Consider the following 25092-nt stretch of genomic DNA (forward strand, 5'->3'; position numbering starts at 1 on the left):
AACTTGAGTCTTAATTTTTAATTTAAAAATAAGATGAACTGTCATATGTGTTAGTTTTTCTAGTCTAAAACTATTACTACAGCTCTCCTACAGGTCTTAAAAATTACTTCGGTGTATTTAGGGATTGAGCAAATGAGTAAATGGGTTTATATTGTAGAAGCCAACGTTTTCACTAAAAAAGGATGAAGATACAAATACGGAATAGAGGGAGGCAAGAAAGAACCTGCAGGGATGAATAGGGATATCACTCTGAACTGGTGATTTCCAATATATGTGTGTTTGTGGCAAATTGATATATGCATGTGTGTATTTATGCACATAAATGTGCACATGTTAAATGCATGTATTTCGTTGTTCCATCTGCTGGAACAACTGAGAACCAAAGATACTCCTGTAATAAGAGCATACCTAAGCACCTGTACCTGAGTTTCTAATGTCACCGCCCCTCTGAACTGAACTATACTCCTGCAATGGCTAATTTCAGGACTGGTGCAAGATGATCCTGAAACATCTTATCAGACAGGATAGTAAGGAACTGCAGGTAAAAAAAAAAAAAAGAAAGAAAGGAAAAAAAAAAGAAAGATCACAAGAACCAGAAGGGGGCTCTTATTGGTCAAATCTGGGACAGTTTGAATACCAAAATAATAAAGTAAAGTATGAACTATAAACAACTGGGGCGGAGGAATTCGTCAGCCCATAATGACAATGGATGAATAAAGACAGATGGACAGATGGATGGATGGATGGATGGTTGGATGGATGGATGGATGGATGGGTGCAGGGAAATATGGGCGACTCCTGCTTACCAAATGTCAACTAAGTAATAAATGTGGATAGGGTGGTAGAGCAGGAAAAATCAGTATACACCACCATTGCAGTAAAGATTATGCACAAAACTCAATGGACACTAATTCCAGTTTAAGAGGAACAGGACATTTACATAGTGACGAAAGTGTCTTTCACAGATTGCTTTAGTATAATAGAAAAATAGTAATTAAGTGGAGAAATTGAACTATACTTTGATCAGGATCAAAATTAACATCACCATTGAGGGGTAAGCAAACATCACATGCCTTCAGATGAAATATCCTGAGAACAAGACAACATCACCTATTTGGGATTCTGGCCAAAAATGTATAACCTGAATCTAATCATGAGGAAACTTAAGACACATGCTTTGTTAAAAGGCAGGAGGAGGAAGAATTGTATCCTTCCAAATTATCACTACCATAAACAAAGACAGAGGAAATGGTCCTGATTAAAGAAGCCTAAAGAGATGTGGCAACTAAATGCAATACTTGAGTCTAGACTGGATTCTGTACTTGGGAGTTTGAGGGTAGGGAAGGTGGATAGCATAATGGCCATTATTGGATCATTTGACCAACTGGAGTGTAGATGGAGATTAAAGTATCCTATCAGTGTTCAGTTTCCTGAAGTTGATATATTTGGATATACATATACATGTGTGTTGGATATACACATACACGTGTATATATATATACACACACACATACACGTGTATATATATATATACACACACACATACACGTGTATATATATATATACACACATACACGTGTATATATATATATATATACACACATACACGTGTATATATATATGTATATACACACATACACGTGTATATATATATATATATATACACACACACACATACATATTCTTTCTCTCTTTGTATATGCATACACACATAAAACCAATGGATGCACCTGGGTAAAGAGTGATAGTATAAACAAGTATTGTTTATACTATTTGTATTCTTGCAACTTTTTTGTAAATTTGAAATTATTCTTCAATATTAAGTTAAAAAAATTTTTTTAAATCTTGGCCAAATAAATGATTGATTTTCAAGTGAATACTTTTTATTTTATGTCCTTTCTTTTCCTGTTCTCTCTCTTATTTATTTTCTTTCTGTTTCGTGTCCCTTCTTTTAGAAGCCCAAGGCTTGCGAGAAGGTCATTTCCGTGGGACAGACGGTCATCACGAAGCATCGAAACACCCGGTATTACAGTTGCAGAGTGATGGCTGTGACATCGCAGACCTTCTATGAGGTCATGTTTGATGATGGCTCCTTCAGCAGAGACACATTTCCTGAGGATATCGTGGTAAGGAGGCTTCCTTGAGTGCCTGCTACCCAGAGTGATTAAAAAAAAAACCAAAGTAGCCGAGCCCTTCAGAATTTTTATTTTGGCTTTTTGAGTAGCTCATTCACTTGGTTCATAGCCTTTATCATTCTAAATAATAGCCAGGTGAACTTAGACTGATCTTCCCAGATTCTTTTAATTGAGTGAGAAATGTTGTTTGGCCAAGAAATAAGGGAGCAGCCCTCACGACCTAGTCACCTCTTGAAGGCCCACCTGTTCATACTATCACATTGGCAACCCCTGAATTTTGGATGGGACCTATTCAAACCATAGCAGATATGAATCCACCTATTCTTTTCTGTTACAAGATGTGAACAAATTTGAATTCCTTTATGACTTCTTTTTCTTTACGCTTAACTAGAATATGGTTTTGATTAATCTGACTTGACAATGTGTTTAAATCTTTGGATGGTCCTCATGGGAGTAACAAAAGTCACACAGAAGAAAGGCTGTGGCATTTAATGAGTTTCATTACTGTGGCGGAGACTAGAACCCTATGTGTGTGTATGTGTGCGTGTGTGTGTCTGGCTATCTTGTTGGTCTGTCTTCATCTCATCCTTCCTCTGTCCCCCACCAAACACCTTGAGGGGGCTCATTCTGAGGAACTAGTGAACGTATGCCGGGGTAATGACTGAGTTTGTTTCGGGGCTTGCTTTTTAGCAGGTGTTTTCACAAGAAGAGCACTTTCCACAGAGGGTTTTTTTGGACACTGAAATCAGAAGTCTCACCGTGACTGAGAGGAGAGTGAGTGAGTCTGGTGCTGATCCTGTTACCCCTTCTCCTCTCAGGGGGTGTGTGAGTTTGGGGAGCTGACCCTTCATAATGTAGTCGTCACTTCTGCCTCGTCCTGGGTCTCTGTTGATGCTTTGCTTTTGTTTGTACTTGGAAAGGTATTTTCAGTGACTCTTTAATTGTCATAATTGTGTATTATGTGCAGTTGAGAATTAAATGTAACCTTTTGAGATTGCTGAAGACAGTTTCTAGGATTTTGGTCTCCAGGAGTTGAAGAAACATTGCTTCAGTTAGTTTTGTTATACTTAACCTCTCTCTATGCTGGTAAGAATGACAAGTATATAAACAAAAGTGACCTTATTTGAAAGATTTTAAAGCAAATGAATGTAAATTATTTAAAAATCCCAGAAGAGTGAATTGTGTTTCTTACCAGGGTTCTAGCTGGAGCTTACCTTTACTGCATTGCCATTGTTATTCATAAACAGCATCCCTTAGGTGACATACTCTCCTCGTTAGAATTAGAATTAGAATTAGTCGTCCCTTCAAGCACTCAATCTACATTCACTGAATACCTGCTGTGTGTCACGTACTTACCACACTAGGTGCTGGGAAACATAAAGAGAAAGAAGATGTGATCCTTGCTCAGTCTTGGTAGGAGGCAGGCTGGTAAATGGATGCTTTCTCTACCGTGGACCCATGTCGAGAACCTGTGTGGTTCTATACTTGAACTACAAGCAATCTGCCACCTGTTGGGGCTGGAAGAATGAGTAACACTTACTGACATTTACCATGTTCCAGGCACTGCTCCAAGAACTAGATCCATGAACTCAGTTCATCCTCATAACCCTACACACTAGGGATTATAATTTTTTCAAATTTTGCTGTTGAGGAAACTGAGGCACAACATGGTGAATAATTGTCCCAAGGTCACACATAACTAAGAAGTGTCAGAAACACTATTTGATTACGTGTATTCCGTCTCTAGAAATTCCACTCTTTTTTTTTTTTTTTTGAGACGGAGTCTCGCTCTGTCGCCCAGGCTAGAGTCCAGTGGCCGGATCTCAGCTCACTGCAAGCTCCGCCTCCCGGGTTTACGCCATTCTCCTGCCTCAGCCTCCCGAGTAGCTGGGACTACAGGCGCCCGCCACCTCGCCCGGCTAGTTTTTTGTATTTTTTTAACAGAGGCGGGGTTTCACCATTTTAGCCAGGATGGTCTCGATCTCCTGACCTCGTGATCTGCCTGTCTCGGCCTCCCAAAGTGCTGGGATTACAGGCCACTCTTAATCCTGGGGAAGAAAGGACATTTAAAGCAGTAGGAGAAGGGGTATGTGGGAGCAAGAAAGGCTTGAAAAGCCATTGGTAGAATGAGGCCCCTGGACTTTCACCAGCCCCGTGCAGGCTACATAGTTGTTTCAGAATTAGCCTTATCTTGTGAAGACTGTGAATACTGAGCTGGCAAAAGACAGAAAACCTTTTGGTGAGAAACACTGTGGCAGTGGGATGAAAGACTTCGGAGCACTAATTTCAAAACCTGAGCACAGAGGTCTTTAGCCATGATAGGAATTAATGAACCCTAGATTCTCTTTTACATCACAAGCCTATACACACTACACCAGTTTGAGGCTTTCCTGGAATGTCTTTACATTGGAAAAGAATGTCTGTAATCCTGTAATGTTTGAAATCCTGCAATTATTTCCTTTGACACCCTCCATTTCCTCCTTCTGTGAACCAGAACAAATATGATTTTAAGTACACTTGAGTGTTGTGAGAAGAACGCAGAAGCTAACCCATAGAAGAGTTTTCCGGAGCGCATGCCATTTAAATCAACGAGAATGAAAAAGCAAAACTCTTTACACCTTGGTTAGCTGTCACTTAGCATTTTTGATAAGGATTTGAGACTTAGCAGCAGTTGCGTATGCCCATGTGGTCACAACTGTTGCCCTGGAGGGTGGCAGGTAGCATGGAGTGGCATGAATTCACATAGATTGGAAAGAACGTGTCTATCTAAATATGGGTGAATAGTAATGTCTTTTTTTTTTTCTTTTTTTGTGACAGGGCCTCATTTTGTCACCTAGGCTGGAGTGCAGTGGTGTGATCACAGCCCACTGCAGCCTTGAGCTCCTGGGCTCCAGTGATCCTCCCGCCTCAGCCTCTTGAGTAACTGGAACCACAGCCATGTGCCACCATGCCTGGCTAATTTTTTTTTTTTTTTTTAATTTTTTGTAGAGATGATGTCAAACTGTGTTGCCCAGGCTGGTCTCAAACTCTTGGGCTCAAGCGATCCTCCCACCTCAGCATCCCAAAGTGCTGGGATTACAGGTGTGAGCCACTGCCGCTGGCCTAATAACTTCTTCAGAAAAAAAAAAAACAAAACAAAATGAAAACCAAATTCATCTTTGAGCAGGTCTTCTCTATTTTGTCTGACCTTTCCTTCTTCTGTGCTCTCCACCGCCATATACTAATCTCTTGCCTTCTTGGTTCCCCGTTCCAGGCTCCTAGTAGGAATAATTCAATCGGATTGTGTTTCAAGTTCCATATACTTTCTAACAGTGTCACCACTGTTAGCTGCTGTGGCCTCTTCCCTCTCTTACCTTGGTGATGAATGAGGCTTCCTCAGCTCACTCTTGCTGACTCTATAGGGGAAGTCTTTTCCCACTTACAAGATTGTATTAGGCAGGGTTCTCCAGAGAACCAGAACCAATAGGAGATACACTTACGGAAAGAGATGATAAGGAATTGGCTCTGTGATTATGGAGGCTGAGAGGTCCCAAGATCTGTAATCAGCAGGCCCAAGACTCAGGAAGAGCTGATGTTCAATTGGAGTCCAAAGGCAGGAAAAAGACTACTGCTCAAGCTTGAAAGCAGTCAAGCAGGAGGAATTCCCTCTCCCTTGGAGAAGGGCCAGTTTTTTTGTTCTATTCATGCATTCAAACTGATTGCATGAGGCCCATGCACATTAGAGAGGGCAGCCTGCCTTACTAGGTCTATCATTTTAAATGTTAAACTCATGTAGAAATACCCAAGGTAAAGTTGGATTAGATATCTGACGACTGTGTGTCCCAGTCAAGCTGATATAAAATTAGCCACCATGAATATATTGTCCTGGGATGCTAGGTTTGTGGATTGTAGAAGACTCTTTAGCTTGTGGAGACAGAAGCTGGGACTCTGTGGCAGAATGCATTTTCCTTTCCTTTCGAGCAGCCATGTGGGTCAGTCAGTGTGTAGGTCCCTATAGATCCACTCTGTTTGCAACAGTTTGTCTTGGTCATCATCCAGGTATCTGAAATGCAAAGCAATGGGTTTAAAAGGTAAACTTGAAAGCCTGGGCAACATGGTGAAACTGTTTCTAAAAAAAAAAAATTAAAAAATTATTAGGCATGGTGGCACACGCCTTTAGTCCCAGCTGTTTGGGAGGCTGCAGCAGGAGGATCTCTTGAATACAGGAGTTTGAGGCTGCAGTAAGCTATGATCACGCCACTGCACTCCAACCTGAGTGACATAGTGAGACCCCTTCTCAGATAGAGAGATAGATAGATAGATAGATAGATAGATAGATAGATAGATAGATGGATAGTAAGTTTTTAAAATTTCAAGTATTAATAAAGATTGGGAGCCTGTTTCTCACTGAAATTAATGAAAGCTATGTAACTAAATGCCTTTATAGTATGCCAGCTAGACTTCAATTTCAGATATAGAAATTTGATGTTATATTTTAAGATAAAATGTATATGTATAATTAAGTATAGTTTCATATATGCTTTATTCCTTATATGATATAATTATGTTTATACCATACACATTTATTTATTTATTTTTGAGATGGGGTCTTGATGGCTGATCATGGCTCACTGCTCCCTTGACCTCCTGGGCTCAAGTGATCCTCCTGCCTTAGCCTCCCAAGTAGCTGGGACTACTGGCATGTACCATACGCAGCTAATGTTTTTATTTTTATTTTTGTAGAGATGGGGTCTCACCATGTTGCCCAGGCTGGTCTTGAACTCCTGGGCTCAACTTATCCTTCTGCCTCAGCCTCCCAAAGTGCTGGGATTACAGGCATGAGCCATGGTGCCCAGCCCCACACACTATTATTTAAGCCATGGGGCTTAATTGCTAAGATCATCCCACTTCCACTTTTGATAATTCATCTGCATCAGAACTGTTGTCTGGGAGATGGGGACCCTGCTCAGTACCATAATGGAAAGTTACATCAGGACATAAAAAAACAATGTAATCAGGTTTGTTTCTGTCTCAGTATCTTGAAGATCATGGCAGAATAATTATATGGTGAAAACACTAACTACATTTCACATTCCTCAGAGAAATCTTGTTTTCATTAGGTGATATACCTGTAGCCTGAGCAACTGGCGGTAGTAAGTGATGTTTTTCTTCTGTTTGTCCAAAAACTCTCTAATCCACACAATGTGCATATCAGGTGTGAGTGCCACGGGGAAGAATTATTCACCAAATTATTCATCAAATGTAGTGTGACCCCGATGTTACTGGCTACTGAAGAACCAGTTTCTCTAAGCCTCAGGTACTTGTTAACTAGAATTGCTGTAAGGGTACAGTGCAATTTCAGTTTCCTATGAAAATCAAATTTAGGATATCAAGTTTAATCATCCCAAGCTATTTATCTATGTATGACACAAATATAGTCCCTTGTGGAGCCTGATGCTTTAGTAAAGAAAGTTACACATCCATATTCATAGAGTTGATGATTACAAATCATTTCATAAACCCAACAGATGAGAACCCTTTAATGCAGGCTGGCCTATCCCATGTTTGCGAATAAACTTGGCAGGCATTATATTAGGGTTATGTGACTGGAGAGAGCATTTGGAGTAGTAAGGAGAAACGCTCTTTAACTACCAGGAAATGTCTTTCCCTGCCTAGGTACTTTATTTCTGTGCTAGCCAGAAAAAATGTCCAAAAAATTCTCTCTCAACAATGCACCTGCAAAATGTATGTATCAGCCCAGTTAAACTCCACATGCAGTCTGTAGCTGCCAAGGGAAGTAATAAAAGATGTATTACTACACACCTCCATCTGTCAGTCTATGAAATTGGGACACACTTCTGACGAATTTTTTTGCCTTCCACTATTTTGATGGAAATGAAAGTTGCCCACCTGAAAGTACTCAATGAACGTAAAGATTCCCGGGCCTCTATTAGCCTCTGCCAAAGCCTGGGATCCTCTAGCATGCCGCTGTTGACAGTGGAGTGATGACTGTTTCCTTTTCTCTGAACTTTGAGCTCACTTTGAGGGAGGAGAAGGGTACAGTGGACACTTGAGTTCTCACTTACCATTCACCACTGGGCGTGAGAAGAGAAACAGGACCGTTTAGACATTTGATAGCAGGAGTCCATCACTGAAATTTCCATGAGGACTGGCTACGTTTTTCAGCTTTGGTTGAAATGTGAAAGAAGCATGAAAACAATACTCTTCAAGATTCTGGGGGTGGGTAGTCATGGGCTTTAGTTTTGAGGGCTGTACAATGCAAACTGAGGTTCTTGCAGCCAATTTTTTTTTTCTCACATAAAGGCAGTTTGCTTAAACTTTCCAGCCCCAGTTTTTTTCCCCTACTAGTTTGAAAGGAGCAAATAAACTAAATGCCTGACACATAGTAGGCAAAAGTCCAATTTTTTAGAATATAAACTTTAGTATGTAGACCTTTTTTTTTCTTTTTCCTTCCCATCTAGTTTATACTGACCTTTTCTGGTCTTGAAATTTGGAGTTAGAAGATGTGTCCTCAGAACTCCGTGCCTACTTGTCAGATTAAATGAGATCCTGTACTTGTGAGGTTTTGCTGGGTCCATTTATCATTCCCACTTGCTATAAAGTACTCCCAGCATCTTTTAGACTTTGTAGTAGCCTAGTTCCCTACATTTATGCTTATGTTTTCTGAGTGTATTGTTTCAGTGTTATTTCAGTGGCTTTCCATAACAAACCCTGCTCCAGAGTAAGTTCACGCACATTTCACAGACATGATACTTGCCAAGTCACACAAAAGCTCCTCAAAGTACATGGTGACAAAGGTAGGTCCTGATTGCTGGTTAGACCCTTTGTTCCATTGCTTGTTGCCTTAGAAGGGTTGCTCTTTGTGGCTTAGTGCAACTGAGGTAGAAGACACTGTGCCTGCCCTGAGGGAAAACACAGCATCCAGTAGGGCATGGTGTAAAAAGCGTCTCAGTGTTGAGCCCCACACAAGCCCTCGCTTGGCAAGCATAGGTGTAGGAGAGATCTGGGTATTCCAGAGGCAAAATAAAATATCCAAGTGGGTTTGAGAAACTAGAACAGAGTTGTTCCCAGAAATGTTCTCTACTGTGGGATCCCAGGAAACATTGTTGGATCCCTATCGCCTCCTAGATTTTGAGGTGTCCTAGATTTTCAGGTCAGGTAGCCATGCATATATGGCATTGGCAGACACCCCTTGTCAGTGAGCTCACCTCAGCTTTGGAAGCCCTGTCCCATCCCAGACCATTTGTGTTATGTGTGCTCTAGAGGGATGCCCTTCTCCTCTTCCCTCTCCCGCTCCCTGCCAGGCAGTTCTGGTTCTTTTGGAATCAGTGGACATTTGCCAGAGAAGGCTTTGGAATCTTTCTTTGGTTTAGAGGTCTGCAGGCATGGCTTTTCACTGTTCAGGGTTCTCTTGCTTTTCTCTCTTGATTGTAGAGTTGGGAATCCATGAGATGAAAGGCTTCACCAAATTCCAGTTAATTTTTACTTCCATGGGAAACCTTTTACACATATCAAAGAGTGTCTAAATTTACTTTTCTAAATGTTTAAATTTATCTGACAGATTTTATTTATAAATCTAATATTTGCATTAAAAATAAGAACAAACTCATTTGTTCCTTGATTAATGTTCCTATAATGCATAAATCAAATCCTAACCATTTTATGTTTACGTAACTAAATTTCTTTGGACATTTTAACTATGATTATAAATTTATTATATACATTTCTCACAAATGTCACAATTTTTCTAGGCATTTAATGCCCATAACTTTAATAAATCAGACTTTAGTTAGTTTGGATTCTCCTATTTCAGACATCTTCAAAAACAGTATGTAAACCAGTACAATATTTTACAAAACACAGTTGCACCTTTATAAACACAATTTATGTAAGATTGATAGATAAGTAGACAAGACTTTGGCCAATCAAGGGGAAACAATATTACCATATTGTCTGGGAGTCTACTAAGAAAAAATAATAATAGAATCTCAAGGCCATTTTAGAGGCATAGAATCTGGTTATGCCTTTGAAGAAGAAACCTGCAGTTATTGGGCAGGCGCTCCTAATTAAGGTCAGGTTTTATTTGATTCATCAGCTCTGTAAACCTTATACCTTTCACTGGGGTCCTGACTAGTCTTACAAGTTTCATGAACTGTCTCTTAAGTCCATAGAGGTGGGTACTTTCCAGGTCCTGGAATTTTATTTCCTTTTGTGTAACTCATATGACTTTTCACATTAAAGCCTTGGACATAGGAATGAAATGTTGAAGTCTTTACTCGAGTTGCCATTGCATCTTGTTCCTTTTTTTTTTGCGAATTGTGTGTATCTCATTGACCACAATTCTGTAGGCACCATAGCGACAGTTTCCACTCATCACTGGGGATCCTGTGGAGAAAGTATGTCATTTCCCTGATGTCCTATGCAGGAGATTCACTAGTTGCCACAAAGACAGACTCTCAGTTATGTTTTTCTTCATATATATACCTCCCTCACTTGAGGGTATTTCTCTTATTTTCTCTTTTGGTAATTATCTCAAGGTTCCTGGCACTTCCTTCCCACTTTTTTCTTTCCAGGAGAGACTCAGGTATACTATTTCATCTTCGGCCTAACAGAATCAAAATAACTACCTGAACTTGAGGACAGTGTTATTAATTTCCAGGACTTCATCATCTTTTCTCAGTGCTGAATATTCATGGGTAAGCCTGCTTAAACCCATGGGCAGTAGGCACCATGAACCAAATCCACTCCGTGTTTGGGAGTGTCCAGTGATGTTGTCCGTTCTGAGCTATGTGTTGAACACTGTATTAGGCATCATGGGGGATTCAGAGATGTGTAAACACAGGTGTAGGAGGAATGACCGTGGGTGTTCTGGAGGCAACACACAATACCCAAGGAAGTTTGAAAGACTAAGAAAAAAGCCATTCCCAGAAATTTTTTCAGCTGTGGGATCTTGGGAAGCAATTTTGGATCTGCATTGGTGCCTAGATTTTGAGGTGCTCTGCAGTTTTGGGTCAAGTGGCCAAGACACTGGCAGACACCTCTTATCAGCGAGCCCATCTCAGCTTTGGGAAGTCACATCCCATCCCAACCCACTCATGTATTATGTTGCTCCACACTAATGCACTTACACTCCCTCACCCCCACCAGGAGCTGATCTGAAATATTTTACAGGAAAAAAACCCAGTGAACGTTATTGACAGTAAATTCGGGGAAAGAAGCAATTGTGATGGGCCAGAGTGTTTAAGGAAGTCACATTGAGGAAGAGAGATGTCAGCTGGGTTACTGACTTATAAGAGTTTTTAATGTATTCTAGATACAAGTCCTTTTTCAGATGCTTTGCAGTGTTTACTCCCCGTCTGCATAATGTCCCATTTTATAGTATGAATATAATATATTTTGTTTATCCATTCGCCAGTTGATGGACATTTGGATTATTTCCTGTTTGGGGCTATTATAAATAATTCTGCTGTGAAATTTGCTTTCAAGGCTTTGTATGGACATGTGTTTTCATTTCTCTTGGGTAAAGACCTAGGAGTGAGATTACTGAGATATATGGTAAGTGTGTGTTCAACTTTATAGGAAACTGCCAAACTGTTTTCCAAAGTGGCTGTGCCATTTTATCTTCCCACCAGCAACATTTGAGGTTATAGTTTCTTCACATCCTCACCAACACCTGTATTGTCAGTCTTTTGGAAAATAACCATTGTAGTGGATGTATAGTGTTATTTCACAGTATTGTAATTTATATTTCCCTATTGACTAATGATTTGAGCGTCTTTTCAAGTGCTTATTAGCCATTCATCTGTCTTCTATGGTGAAAAGCCTATTCAAACCCATAATATATTATACATTTTATTAATTGAGTTTTCTTATATTGAGTTGTGGGAATTTTTTAAATAGTCTGTACATATCCTTTATCAGATCTTTGACTTACAAACACTTTCTCCTAGTTCGTGTCTTGTTTTGTCACTTTCTTAATAGTGTATGAAGAGCAGAAGTTATACATTTTGATGAAGCCCAGTTTGTCAACTTTTTCTTAATGGACCATGCATTTTAAAATTTGAGTTCATGAAATTTCGTGTCCTTTCTAGGTAAAGAATATTTTTTCCTCAGAGCAGGGCTGTGCTCTAGCAAGCAGCTCCAGGGAAAACCCAAGCCTTCAGTGTTTTAGCTTTCTTTTGAGATTTATTTATTTTTTAAATAAATCAGAACCCCCCCCCCCGCCATATGTGTGTGTGTTTGTGTGAGTGTATGTGTGTGTGTGTGAACTTTCTTTAAATAAGGAGATCTCTGGCCCTGAAAAACGCTGAAACCACTGGTTCAGGTGAAATCGATCATTACCTGCTATTTCACTGCCATGAGAGTGAGAAGTCTGTCATGAGAGAGGGCTAAGGGAGTCAGGGTATTGGTGCACCTGCTGGTCTCTGTGCCAGCCTGAGAGCAGGACTGTTGGGAAATGTCGCCAGTGGTCATGGCAGGCCCATCCGTGAATATTCAGCACCAAATTATGAATGTCCATAACATCATCTCTAAATGTTAGGGTAGGGCTGAATCAACTTACATTTAATACAAAATATAAACATTATGAAAATCCCTTGTTCCTTCTAATAACTAACATGGTCAGATGTCATTATCACTTCACACCATAATATCAGATTGTCACCATTCATTATTGACCCTTCGATTACTCTTTAAATTAAAATGGTACATTAGCTGTCTGTGATGCAAAGTCTTACACTTTTAAATCATTTCTTGCTCTAATTTTATTTTTATCTCAAATCTAGATACCATGACTGTGTGTGCTATAATCAGGTTGCTACATGCATGTTTCAGAAATGTCTGAAATTTTCCAGAGCTGACCTCTCCTGTAGTGCATTTGTAAGCACAGCTTTCTGCATACAATTTCTGAAATATATAGCGAATGGCAAGAGCTTCCTGAGGCGAGTAGTCAACAGGGAGCTGCCTGTTTACAAGCCATTATCTTTCACCTCTATCCAACCCCAGGTGCTAACACCCCAGGATATAGCACATAAATTGGCGACACATCCCAGAAGATATGAGGCCCATAAATCATTGAAGAGTTTATGTTCCTTTTCCACCATGGGATTTAAATTATTTTGGCAATCGAGTGAACTTAGATTCTTATTTGATAGATATATCCAGAAGAAGTCAGTACTATCTTCTTATTGATGAGCAACATTGCCTTCATTTTATTATTTCCTTTTTGTACCTTATTTAAAAGAAGTTAATTTTCATAGGTGAGAAAGAACCAGTAATAAATCTTGCCTTTTGCATTATTAAATAAATTATAATTTTGAGGTCAGAATATGTGGGCAAACAGAAAAAAGGAATGATAGAAGAAAAGGTAGAGAGAGAATGGAGTGAGTGTATTTTTGTCCTTCAGTTTCTAATCTTTCCCACAGAGAGTGTTCTATGCTAAGAAGTGAGTGAGAAACTTGGAAGCTGTCGCCTGCAATAATGCTTGTTGGTTGTGTGTGTTTCTACTCATCAATTTCCCTGTATCGTCTAATTTTTTGCCCTTTATAAAATGGAGGATATATTTGAAAGTCTTCTATGCCTTAGATGTTTTATCCAATACCATTATAGAACTTTGTATTTGTACAATGTTTAATTTCTTCTAAAGGTTATAATAGTACAATATGTTGAATAATGTTATATGCATGGTTTTCAGATCAAAGTAGCCTTTTCCACGTGTAATTAAAGCTGGTGTGATCTGTGCCTGAAAAAGATCTCTTTTGGGCCAGGCACGGTGGCTCACACCTGAAATCCCAGCACTTTGGGGCACCAAAGCAGGAGGATTATTTGAGTCCAGGAGTTTGAGACCAGCCTGGGCAACATAGAAAGACCTCCTCTTTACAAAAAAAAAAAGTTAAAAAAAATTTAGCCAGGCATGGTGACATGCACCTGTAGTCCTAGCTCCTTGGGAGGCTGAAGCAGGAGGAAGCCTTAAACCCAGGAGGTTTGAGGTTACAGTGAGCTATGATCACACCACTGCATTCCTGCCTGGGTGACAGAACCAAACGCTGTCTCTAAAAAAATAAAAGATGTCATTTGTAGATTTATGCCTAACAACTCAGCAAAAAAGGGAAGGGGTAGTTAAATTATGCATACTTCCAGTAGCAGAGTTATATTTGTAGGTTATGTTTTTAAAACATGCTAGATATTTACTCTTGCTAGCCTTTAATTAATAATCTAGGCCACGTGCAGTGACTGACACCTGTAATCCCAGCACTTTGGGAGTTCAAGGCAGGCAGGTGGCTTGAGCTCCAGAGTTTGATACCAGCCTGGGCAATATGGCAAAAAGCCATCTCTGCAAAAAAATTTCAGGAATTAGCCAGGCATGGTGGCATGCATCTTTAGTCCCAGGTACTCAGGAGGCTGAGGTGGGAGGATCACTTAAGCCTGGGAGGTGGAGGTTGCAATGAGCTGAGATTGTGTCACTGCACTCCAGCCTGGGTGAAGGAACCAGACCCTGTCTTAAAACAAAAATAAATAAATAATCTGACCCAATGATTGCTTTATGTGTTATATTACCGTTCTTTTCCCCTGAGTAACACATAATATTTAATCATCTAAAGCAGCTTCTTTGACCATAAAAGAAAGTGACTGGCACAAAACAAGCCAACCTTTAGTCCTTATGTTCTAAGCAGCCAACACCTGAAGTCATGTTGAAATACAGACTATAAGAGAACTATTGAAAGAATGTGGATGTGAGTGCCATTGATATTGAGACTCTAAAATGATATATGTGTATCACACAATAGCCTTAGACCAGGCTGTAAATGGCCACACTAGACCCTATAACTTTTCCTATTTTGTTCCCACATGAATTATGAAATAATTTATGTATTACATATGAATTTAATATTTTCGTTACCATTTTTAAATGTATTTCAATACTAGTGAAACCTTTTTTCTATATTATTTATGCTAGAACTTTATCTCATATCATTATGTAAGCAGTGGTAGTTGTCTGTATGAATCTTCAGCAACCTCAAATCTTGCTGCCTCAGAAGAAATAATTTGACTCAGGGACATAAGGCAGAAGGAGAGACCAAAGCAAGTTTTCGAGCAGGAGCTAAAGTTCATTAAAAAGCTTTAGAGCAGTCATGAAAGGAAGGAAAGGACACTTGGAAGAGGGCCAAGCAGGCGACTTGAGAGACCACGTGTGCGGCTTGACCTCTTGACTTGGGATCTTATACGCTGACATATTTCTGGGGCATTGCAGTCCTTCTCCCCACTCCTGAGATCTTCTCCAGAAGCTGCTGCTCACCAGTTTCAGGTGTTTCCCATGTATTAGGAGACTGCCCTTCCCTGGTGCCAGCTGTGACCAATTATTAGTTTAGCGAGAGAGTTAACAACCTGACCATCACCTGATGATCACCCTATACTCCTGGTGTATGTGGCAGGGGCTGAGGAGCCCTCTCTTGCCCTGCTCATACCTGACTAGCTATGTACTGTAACAACTAGTTATGTTTCTACAGGGCTTTATGTTTGTTTTGCTTTTTTGTTGTTGGGTTTTTTTGTTTTTGTTTTTGATTTTTGTTTTGCATGAAGTTAGAAGGGCAGAAATCTAACCAGTATCTAAGAGTAGGTTCCCTCCAGGAGAAATCTAACGAGGATGAGGAAATAGTATGTGTGGTGCTCAAGTCCTCTTTCTTAGAGTTGGGAGCTCATAAAGATGGGGAAGGCTAATGCTCCCCATGAAGGCCCTTCTTTTAGTAGATGGGGAATTCCTGCAGGGCTGGCCTTGGTAAGCCACATCTGGGTACCTGCATATGGTCATACATGGATTCTCTACTCAAGAAATACCTTATCCTTCCATGATGGTAGCCTTATGCCCCCAAGTTTTTTTATAGTGAGCCACACATCATGCTGGGTTCTGGGAAAATGATAGAAGTAAAATTGGAATGGTTTTTGATCTCATGGAATTTACAATCTAGTTGGGAGAGAGTGACATATGACAGCACATATAAAAGATGTGCTTCAAATTGAGAGAAGTCCTGGGATGACAGGAATATGATCCAGTAAGAGCATGTAACTAGAAATAAGCTTCTTATCTAGATGGGTGATCAGTGCAACCTGAGTGAAGATCTGTAAGGTGAGTTCACTAAACACAGGGCCGAGGGAAGGCAATTGCGGCTGCTGGAGGAGGTAAATCATGAGCCTGGAGGAGAGGGAAAGGGCCAGACTGGGTAGGGCCTTGAGGGCCATCTTATAGGGTTGGGGTTTTATTCTAAAAGCAGGAGGAAGCCCTGTTTGTTGGACTATCTTGAGCAGAAGTCAAAGAGATTTGTTATGAAATGGGTTTTTTTGGCTATAGTGAAAAAGAATTGGCTATAGTGAAAAGAAAATTTTGGCTATAGTGAAAAGAATTTACACACACATAAACCCCATTATCTAACTCTCACCCATTTGATGAAATAGTCATTTTGCCCAAGAAATTCTTCAGTATGAAAATATGGCCACCAAAATTGATGAGTTATATTTACCCTTTATGGGAATTCCATCTTGACACACAAACATTTAAATTGAGCATTTATTCCTCTTGAATTTGGCTGTTTTAAAAATAAATAAATTGTGCATATAACCACACATATGTAGACTTGGCCTCACTATATAGCTGATTCTAACATCTCTTAAACCTTAGCTCTCTCCAGCACTCATTTTTGTGATTTTGTTTTCAACCCTTTATTCTGTGCATGTAGCTTTGTGTGCTCTACCCTGGAACTTATAATCCACCTGTTTCCTTTTTAAAATTTTCATAGAGATGGAGTGTTTTGCTATCCAAGCTGTTCTGGAACTCCTGAAGCAATCCTCCCACTTTGGCCTCCCAAAATGATGGGATTACAGGTGTGAGCCACCACACCCAGCCTAGTTTCTCTTTCTGTTCAGTGACTTTGCCTCCCCTCCCCTGGGCTCCCTCATCACGAACCAGTGTAGAGGCTGATGCATCTGCTCTGTTGCCCTGAGAAGAGCCATCATTTTCTGAAGGAGATGGACTACATGACTTACAGAGTCTTGAACATCTCTCATTTTTGAGATTCATTTACCTTTTTAAAGGGAAAGAATTGATGACTAACTGTTAGATAAAATGTGTGTGGTTAGTGGTAATAAAAAATTAGCAACTAATATTTAATAATTATAGATGTACAATGTTTTGCATAACATACCCATGGCTGGCTAAAGTCCAAGAAATACAGAAAGATTTAAGATGAAAAGTACATTCCTCTGTCTCCCAACATCTGGAAATCACCATCTCGCCTGCTTCTCATATATCCTCCCAGGATTTTTAAAATGCTCATACAGGCTGTGTGTGTGTGTGTGTGTGTGTGTGTACACAATGTAGATATTAATGTGAATGCACCTGGCATCATATTAACATGCTAAAAGCAAGGAATTACATCCTGTGTACTGTTAATGTCATAGTTACTATTAATTGGATGGTGTTTAAGGTTTGCAAGCAGGCCCATCTCCTTTTATCCTTTATCTTCCTCTACCTCCTTACCTACTTGTTTTATCACTGAAGTCCTACTCCCTCCCCTCCCAGCTTAATCTATAAAAGCTACTGACCCCACTTTCAGGTGCCCACTTACCCTGGGAGCCCCCACACTTTGGCGTGTTTTGGTTTCCAGTTGTCTCTATATGCAAATCTACATCAGTGGGTGTCTGTTTCAAGGAAAGTAACCGAGGATGTTAACTAATCTTTTTAGTAGATTGGAAAAAGATCATATCACAATTGAAATATTATTGACCAACTATTCAATGTTCATTAAGCAAATCGGGTGTTAGCAAGAATCAGCCTTCAAATAAAGACTAATATCTGGTGTGAAAAGAATAGAAAAGCTCTTACTTCAAAGGTTCATTAACTATCAGAAAAAGGGCATGACAATCCTTGATGTGATTCTGAACCAGGCATTCCACAGTGAGTGCATCAGTAAAGTGAAATTTACCACTCTCCTTTTATGTGTTTTTAAGCCTTGGTGGATTAAAAGCTCTTGTTTGGATAATAAATCTAACAATGGTGTGTTATCTACATATCATTTTCATTCTCCTTGCCTGGGTATCTACAAACAGCAAAATTCTTCTTAATTTCACATTAAGAATATTTTGATTTGACAGGCTTTCCACAGCACAAGAATCATTTGGGGAGTTTCTGACTTCCCTTTAAGCATAATAATGTTGACTAAATAGATTGATTCATTATCCACTCCTCAACCATCTTAGCTATCTGTCATTTGTGACACAGTAGTCCCTATTGAAATGCTGGTAGTAATTACACATGTCCCTGTCTTCATAAGAGTGTGTTATGAGCATGATTGGTTAACTTTATGCAATTGCATTTAATCTAAAAGGAAGGACATGTTAAACTCACAGAGATAGAAGCTGTAGCTTACGTGAAAAGTATTTCTAGAATAGCGTTGCTCACTTTTTTTTACTGGCTCTGCTTTTTAATCCCCTAGTTAAAATTCTCCCCAAGTGTCACTCATTTGCTCAAAACCTTGCACTGCTGGGCTGTGAAATGCAAGATTAAATTATAGCCAGCTCTTGGTGACTTGTGACTGTGCAAGTCATTTCATTATTCAGCCCTTCCCTTTCAACTGGGGACATTGGCCTAGGGGATCTCTCAGGTCTCTTCCCATTCTCATAGGGGAGAACAGCCATAGTGATCTCTAGTCATCTCTGACTGTAAGCATTGGAATGTGGCCCCTGGCCCCACCATCCACTCATCCACATATACATTTTGTTCCCCTTTCCCGGATTCCTGGCATGGAGCACCACCTGTGTGGTGAATGTGACGGGAGTACATGCTCAGTGCAAGCATGACAGCTCTTTGTTCCTTTGATCTGGACGTTGAACACTTACCAATGCAGCCAGGAGGAAGGTTAAATGAACTATTTATGCAGCTATTAAAATCATGTTTTCAAAGGATATTTAATGATGCAATATAATAAATGGAAAAATCAGGCTCAAAATTGTATATACAGTAAGATCCCAATTATGTATAAAAATATAAATATGCAAGGGAAAAATCCTGAAAGGAAATACATCAAAATGTTACTGATTATCTTTGGAGAGTATAATCATAGGTGATTATGATTTTCAACTTTATCACCTTCTTATAGTTTCCATATGAATGCGTTTTATTTTTATAATCAGAAAAAGTTTTTGTAAAACAGATCTTAACCCTTCTGAGAACTACTTATATCCTTACTCTTTTCCCCTAATTTTCTTTATCTAGATCTTTTCGGATTGCTTTTGTCAAAATTTCATTTTCGATCTCTAACTCTTGTGGCATCTTGAAGCTCTCTAGAATATAGGAACCATATAGTTACTAATAATCTGTTAAATACTTCTACTTTACACTGTTATTCCTTATGTAGGAGTTCTTATACTTTATTTTTTTTTAAGTTAATGCCTGCATTTTCCCATGAAGCAAAGTTTTCATGAAGTAAAAAACTACATCTGTTTAACTCATGACTCATTCCTTTGTTCCCTAAAACAGAAGAGATGCTTGAAAATTCCCAGGTGAGTAAGTGACAGCCCCACCCATCTACTTATTAGCCCTGTGGCCTCAGGCAAGTCGCTCTTCTCTACCAATGCTGGGGGATGTTGACACTTGTCTGCCTACCCTACCGGCCTGTTTTAGATTCCAATTAGGATAACACTTGTGATTGTCCTCTGTAGTTCTGTGTTCTGTTGCAGCCTCCTTTCTCTCATAGTCTGGGTTCTTGGCTTCTCAGTGTTTTCTTCACTATTTTTAATCCCAAAGGTGGCCTCCCAAGGGTTTTGGTCTCCTCGCTGTCCTCTAGATATATTCCTGTTGATGGGAATTAAATCCAGATGTTCACTCAGTGTTCACTAGCTGCCAGGAATTGGATTTTGCTTTTCTGTTCTCTTCTCTCATTCTCCCTGCAAGGTTCCATTAATATCTCCATTTTATTACTGAGAAAACCAGGACATAAGGTTTATTAATGAGAAAACCAGGACATAAGGTGGTTGAGTAGCTTATGCACAGTTTTCTGCATAAGCTACTATGCAATCCTCAGGACAATCAGATCTCCTAAGAACTCCATCATGAAAACACCACCAAAGGGATGGTGCTAAACCATTTATGCAGGATCCACCCCCATAATCCAATCACCTTGCACTAGGCCCCACCTCCAACACTGAGGATTACATAGTTTACTGAGGATTATGCAATGGGTTTTCTTTGTGAGCAGCCTGGCCTCAGATCTTGGAAGCAGTACATGCATCACTTCAGTGTGAAGCGTCCTGGGTAGGTCAAGCCATGCTCCCAGAAGTCGAACGGACACTGCAGAGCAGAGTCAGAGCCTTGGAAAACTGGACATATAAACGCAGGGCAGCCTTCTCTCCCCTGCATGCCTATCCTTAGCTTTCCTTTCATCTTTCTTTTTTTAGCTTTTGGAATTGACATGTATTTTTAGAAACCACTACAGAGAAATTCATCCCAAGCCTGTCTTTCTCCATTTTGCAACATAAATTTTTATTGACATAGTAAAATATTTTATTCCCCTCATACATTTTAGTTCCTGCCAACAACAATAAAAAAGGGGAGAAAATCTTTCCTATATAGATGGAGCTTTTTTCCCTGTGTTTGGGGGTGAGAAGTTGCAGTCCTGGGATGTTCTACAAGAGGACGCAGTGAGCCTTGGGGCAGTCATCAGGGCTGATGTTGGCTGTCTCACCCAGGTAGGAAGAGCCACATGTGTGGCAGGCAGACCCAGGTGCTCCTTGCTTTGCTAATTAGCTGTGCAACCAGGCAAGGGAGTTAACACCAGTTAACTTATCTGTAAATTGGAGATAATAATGTCACAGGAGCCTTAGGGTGTTGCTTTGCCAGCCGGAAACCTCTGTGGCTGGTGGCCCCTCTGCTTGAGTTTTGCTCATGCCCGCTAGGCTTATTCCGTCCATTCAGCCCAGCAGGCTGCGCTTGGCTCATGCTGCCGGCCCGGATCCCACACCTGCCACGGGCAAGCCAGGCTTGGAGCGACGAGGTTGTGTGTGAGCAAGTGAGCATGGGGCCTGGCCACTGCACTACAGCAAGGCATGCCAGCTGTTGTGGAGGGGTGAGCAGCTCCAGGTGCCGGCTCCATGCGAGGCTGTGGCTGGACCAGATGTACCACAAGCAGCTTCTGCTGTGGTTATCAGTGTCTGCACAAGGGGAACACGATGGCAGAAAAGCTTTAAATGCATAAATTCCTTATTTAAGTAGTTTTTATATTTGGACCTTTCAGGAGTTGAACTTGGAAGATTTTCTATTTGGGCTCCTGGGATGGTGGGGCACAGCCCTGAGACCATGAGGGGGATCCTTCCAGAACACTCTTGAGAGGGAGAGGAAGGGGTCAGGGCTACAACTGTCTCCTGTTTGGCCACACCACTCAGCGTAGTCAGTGGGATAGGCTGATCAGCTATGCGAGCCCAGACGAAATCAGGTTGACAATGCCAGAGCCCCAAACAGTGGTCCCCACAGGGTGCCGCAGGAGCTGCCCGCTGGCTTCTCCCTTTGACATCTATCTTTAAGGCCTGCATTATTGCTCTCACCACAACTTGTCCTGAGAGAGGTGTCTGTAATTAGCTCAGTTTGTGCAGGTGGCTTAACGTGGAGGAAGCAGCCTGAGGAACTTTGGTTAATCTTAAGAAGAAAGTCCTGACCACAGTTGATGTCCTGGGAGGGCGGGTCACAGACACAGAGTTCCCGCCTCGTTGCCTAACTACCTACAGTCACACACAGTGCCTTGTATTGCAGATACTCATGTGTGTATTTGAGTCCCCAGCTGGATCTGAAGCCTTTGAGAGAAATGTCTCTGAGAGGGCTAGGTCTTTTTTGTCTGTTTTCTCCGTGCTGAGCTCAGTCCCTGGCCCAGAGGACACACTCCAAGGGAAGGAGAAGGCAGGAATGCAGAGCACCTCTTATCAGTGGGTTAGAACTGCTGCTGTTGTGCCCACATTGCCTTCCTGGTCCCTCCCCCGCAGGCCTTTTGGGTGTGGTCAGCCCCCCAGCGTCACCCCTGTTTCTAGTTATTGGCTTTTGTTATGCTTCCTCACTTCAAAGGAACCAGAAAAATAATTTCCAAAACAGCTGCCTAACTTTGTACTTTCTAGGCCTTTTAAAGTTTTTGCATGCCAGAATCTCACCTATTTCTAATATTACAAAGATGTGGCTGCTTTGGAAAATATACCTCTGAGGCTTAATGCTGTAATAACTTCCAGAATAACAAAATAATTTCCATCTCTGGGATCTCACTACCTTAACCAACCATTGTGTCCACTTTGGGCTCATCACTGGAGGGAAGTGCATACTAACAAAGCAGTGGGCCAGGCACTGTGGCTCACACCTGTGATCCCAACATTTTGGGAGGCTGAAGCAGGAGGACCTTTTGAGGGCAGGAGTTCAAGACCAGCCTTGCCAACATTGTGAGACCTTGTCTCTACAAAAAGCAACAACAACAAAAAAACTAGTTGGCTTTCAGGAATTCACCAAATAAGTGTTAGTACTGTTATTTCTTTGAGAATAACAGACCTATCTTTTAGAAGATAGGTAAAAGTTGTGTGTGAGGACATTGGCCAAGTGTGGCTGGTGGAAAAAAAAAGTTGGCTGCTTGAGGAAGCAAGATGGGCTTCATTTCAGCTTACGGGACAACCACAGCATCTTGCAGTTCAGAAAGGGGGTGTGTGTGTCCTTTAGAAACAAACAAGGCCAGGCGTGGTGGCTCACACCTGTAATCCCAGCACTTTGGGAGGCTGAGGCTGGGCAACATAGCAAAACTTCATCTCTACTTAAAAAAAAAAAAATTAGCCAAGGAGGCTAAGGTGGGAGAATCACCTGAGCCTGGAAAGCCAAGGCTGTAGTGAGCTGTGATAATGCCACTGCAATCACTCCAGCCTGGGCAACAGGAGTGAGACCCTGTCTCAAAACTACTAAAAAGAGAAAGTGGACAGTAGACTTGGAGTTTCCCTGAATGATTAGTGTCAGTATAGAAGCAGCTTGACTTGAATCGATTAACCTAGAGCCTGAAATTATAGGAGTGTAGAACCAGCACAGAACACACTTAGATACAGATACCTCAGGGTGGAAGCATTCCAGATTTTCTTCTAAGCATGCTAGAAAGCTCTCACTCTGAAAAAGATGCAGTCAGAAAAAGGGGCATAGAATTGGTTCTTTCATTATACACAGAATGTATAGTTTAGGCTGCGAGATAACCTCCTAGAATAGCAGTTCCCACCCTGCTGAGCATGAGATTGCCTGGAAGGGCATTTGGCTTGGACCAGCTGAATCAGAAATTTCTCTGGTTGTTAACATTAGATTTATTTACTGCACTAGAGAAATGAGTCGATGTTGAATTTTTCAAAGCTGATGAAACTAAGTTTATAAATAGTTTATATGCCTTTTTACCAAGTAACTCTTGTTCTAGGAGTCTAAGAATAGAGTTAGTAATTCAGACAAAGATTTATGAAAAATATACAATAGCATTGTATATGATAGGGGAAAATTGCAATGACCTAAATATTTAATTGAAGAGTGGCTAAATTAATTGTGGTACATCTATACTGTTGCATATATTTGGCAATTATCTTTTAAAAATGGACTTTTTAAAAGATAATTAATAGCTAAGAAAATGCTCGTGATGTAATCGTAGGTGGCAAATATCAAGGTATATTATAGATGTCCACAAAAGAAATATTGTAGGATTTCGCTTAGATGAGGTACCCAGAATAGTCAAATTCTCAGAGACAGAAGGTAGAATAATGGTTGCCAGGGGCCGATGGCAGAGATAATGGGGAGTTAGTGTTTAATGACTGCAGAGTTTCTATTTGGGAAGATAAAAAGTTCTGAAGAGGGAGAGTGGTGATGATTTCACAACACTATGAACTTAATGCCATTGAAATGTACAATTGAATGTGGTTAAAATGGTAAATTTAATGTTATGGATATTTTACCCCAATAAAAAAGAAAAGGCCTCCACCCCAAAATGCTGTGGAAGGAAGCGAAGGAACATGGCACGAATTGCAGTTCCGAGCTCATGACAAATGGCTTTAGAGACAGATCAGCTGTGCTCTAACATGAAAGAAAATAAAGGCTGGACCTTTGCAGGGGAAAGATTGTGCATGTATAGGATGTCCTAATTCCTAAAGAAAAGAGCACAGAGAAAAATTCTTTTAATTATTTTTAAAAATTAGAAGTATAGGAAAAAAAAACTCCAAATATGGTGACAGTGATCACTTGTGATAGACATACGAGGTTTAAAAATTTTTTTATATCTTTAAGAGATTTTACAGTTTCTCCCTACTGAATATATAGAAGCTCAGAATTATTCATAAAAATACTTCTTGTTTGTTTTATAGAGATGGAGTCGCGCTATGTTACCCAGGCTGGTCTTGAATTCCTCAGCTCAAGTAATCCTTCCGCCTTGGCCTCCCAAGGTGCTGGGATTACAGGCGTGAGCCACCATGCCGGGCCTTAAAAATAATTTTTAGGCCGGGCGCGGTGGCTCAAGCCTGTAATCCCAGCACTTTGGGAGGCCGAGACGGGCGGATCACGAGGTCAGCAGATGGGGACCATCCTGGCTAACACGGTGAAAACCCGTCTCTACTAAAAAATACAAAAAACTCGCCGGGCGAGGTAGCGGGCGCCTGTAGTCCCAGCTACTCGGGAGGCTGAGGCAGGAGAATGGCGGGAACCCGGGAGGCGGAGCTTGCAGTGAGCTGAGATCCGGCCACTGCACTCCAGCCCGGGCAACAGAGCGAGACTCCATCTCAAAAAAAAAAATAATAATAATAATAATAATAATTTTTAAGTGTTTTCATTCTTTGCTAATCTCTACATGAAGGGTGCTTATGACATGTTTAACAAGCAGTCCAAAGTGGTGTATCCCCATCAGAGTAGCCCCCGTGAGAGGCCATTGCTAAGAGC

General features: G+C 40.7%; 1 protein-coding gene across 9 annotated transcripts in view; it reads left to right on the forward strand.

The window, feature by feature from the left end:
- The window catches only part of KDM4C (lysine demethylase 4C), a 412099-nt gene that overhangs the window by 369258 nt on the left and 17749 nt on the right, over positions 1–25092 (forward strand). For all 9 annotated transcript variants that reach the window (XR_004443468.1, XR_004443467.1, XM_033237310.1 and 6 more), the window contains one exon: positions 1956–2126. Coding sequence is in view for 7 of the 9 variants with exons in the window: in XM_033237310.1 (XP_033093201.1) it covers positions 1956–2126 (171 nt within the window). In the remaining 2 variants the exon portion in view is untranslated. The remainder of the gene's footprint in view (positions 1–1955; positions 2127–25092) is intronic.

The sequence above is a fragment of the Trachypithecus francoisi genome, unplaced genomic scaffold, assembly GCF_009764315.1.
Source record: "Trachypithecus francoisi isolate TF-2019V2 unplaced genomic scaffold, Tfra_2.0 Lachesis_group16, whole genome shotgun sequence".
Taxonomy (NCBI): Eukaryota; Metazoa; Chordata; class Mammalia; order Primates; family Cercopithecidae; genus Trachypithecus; species Trachypithecus francoisi.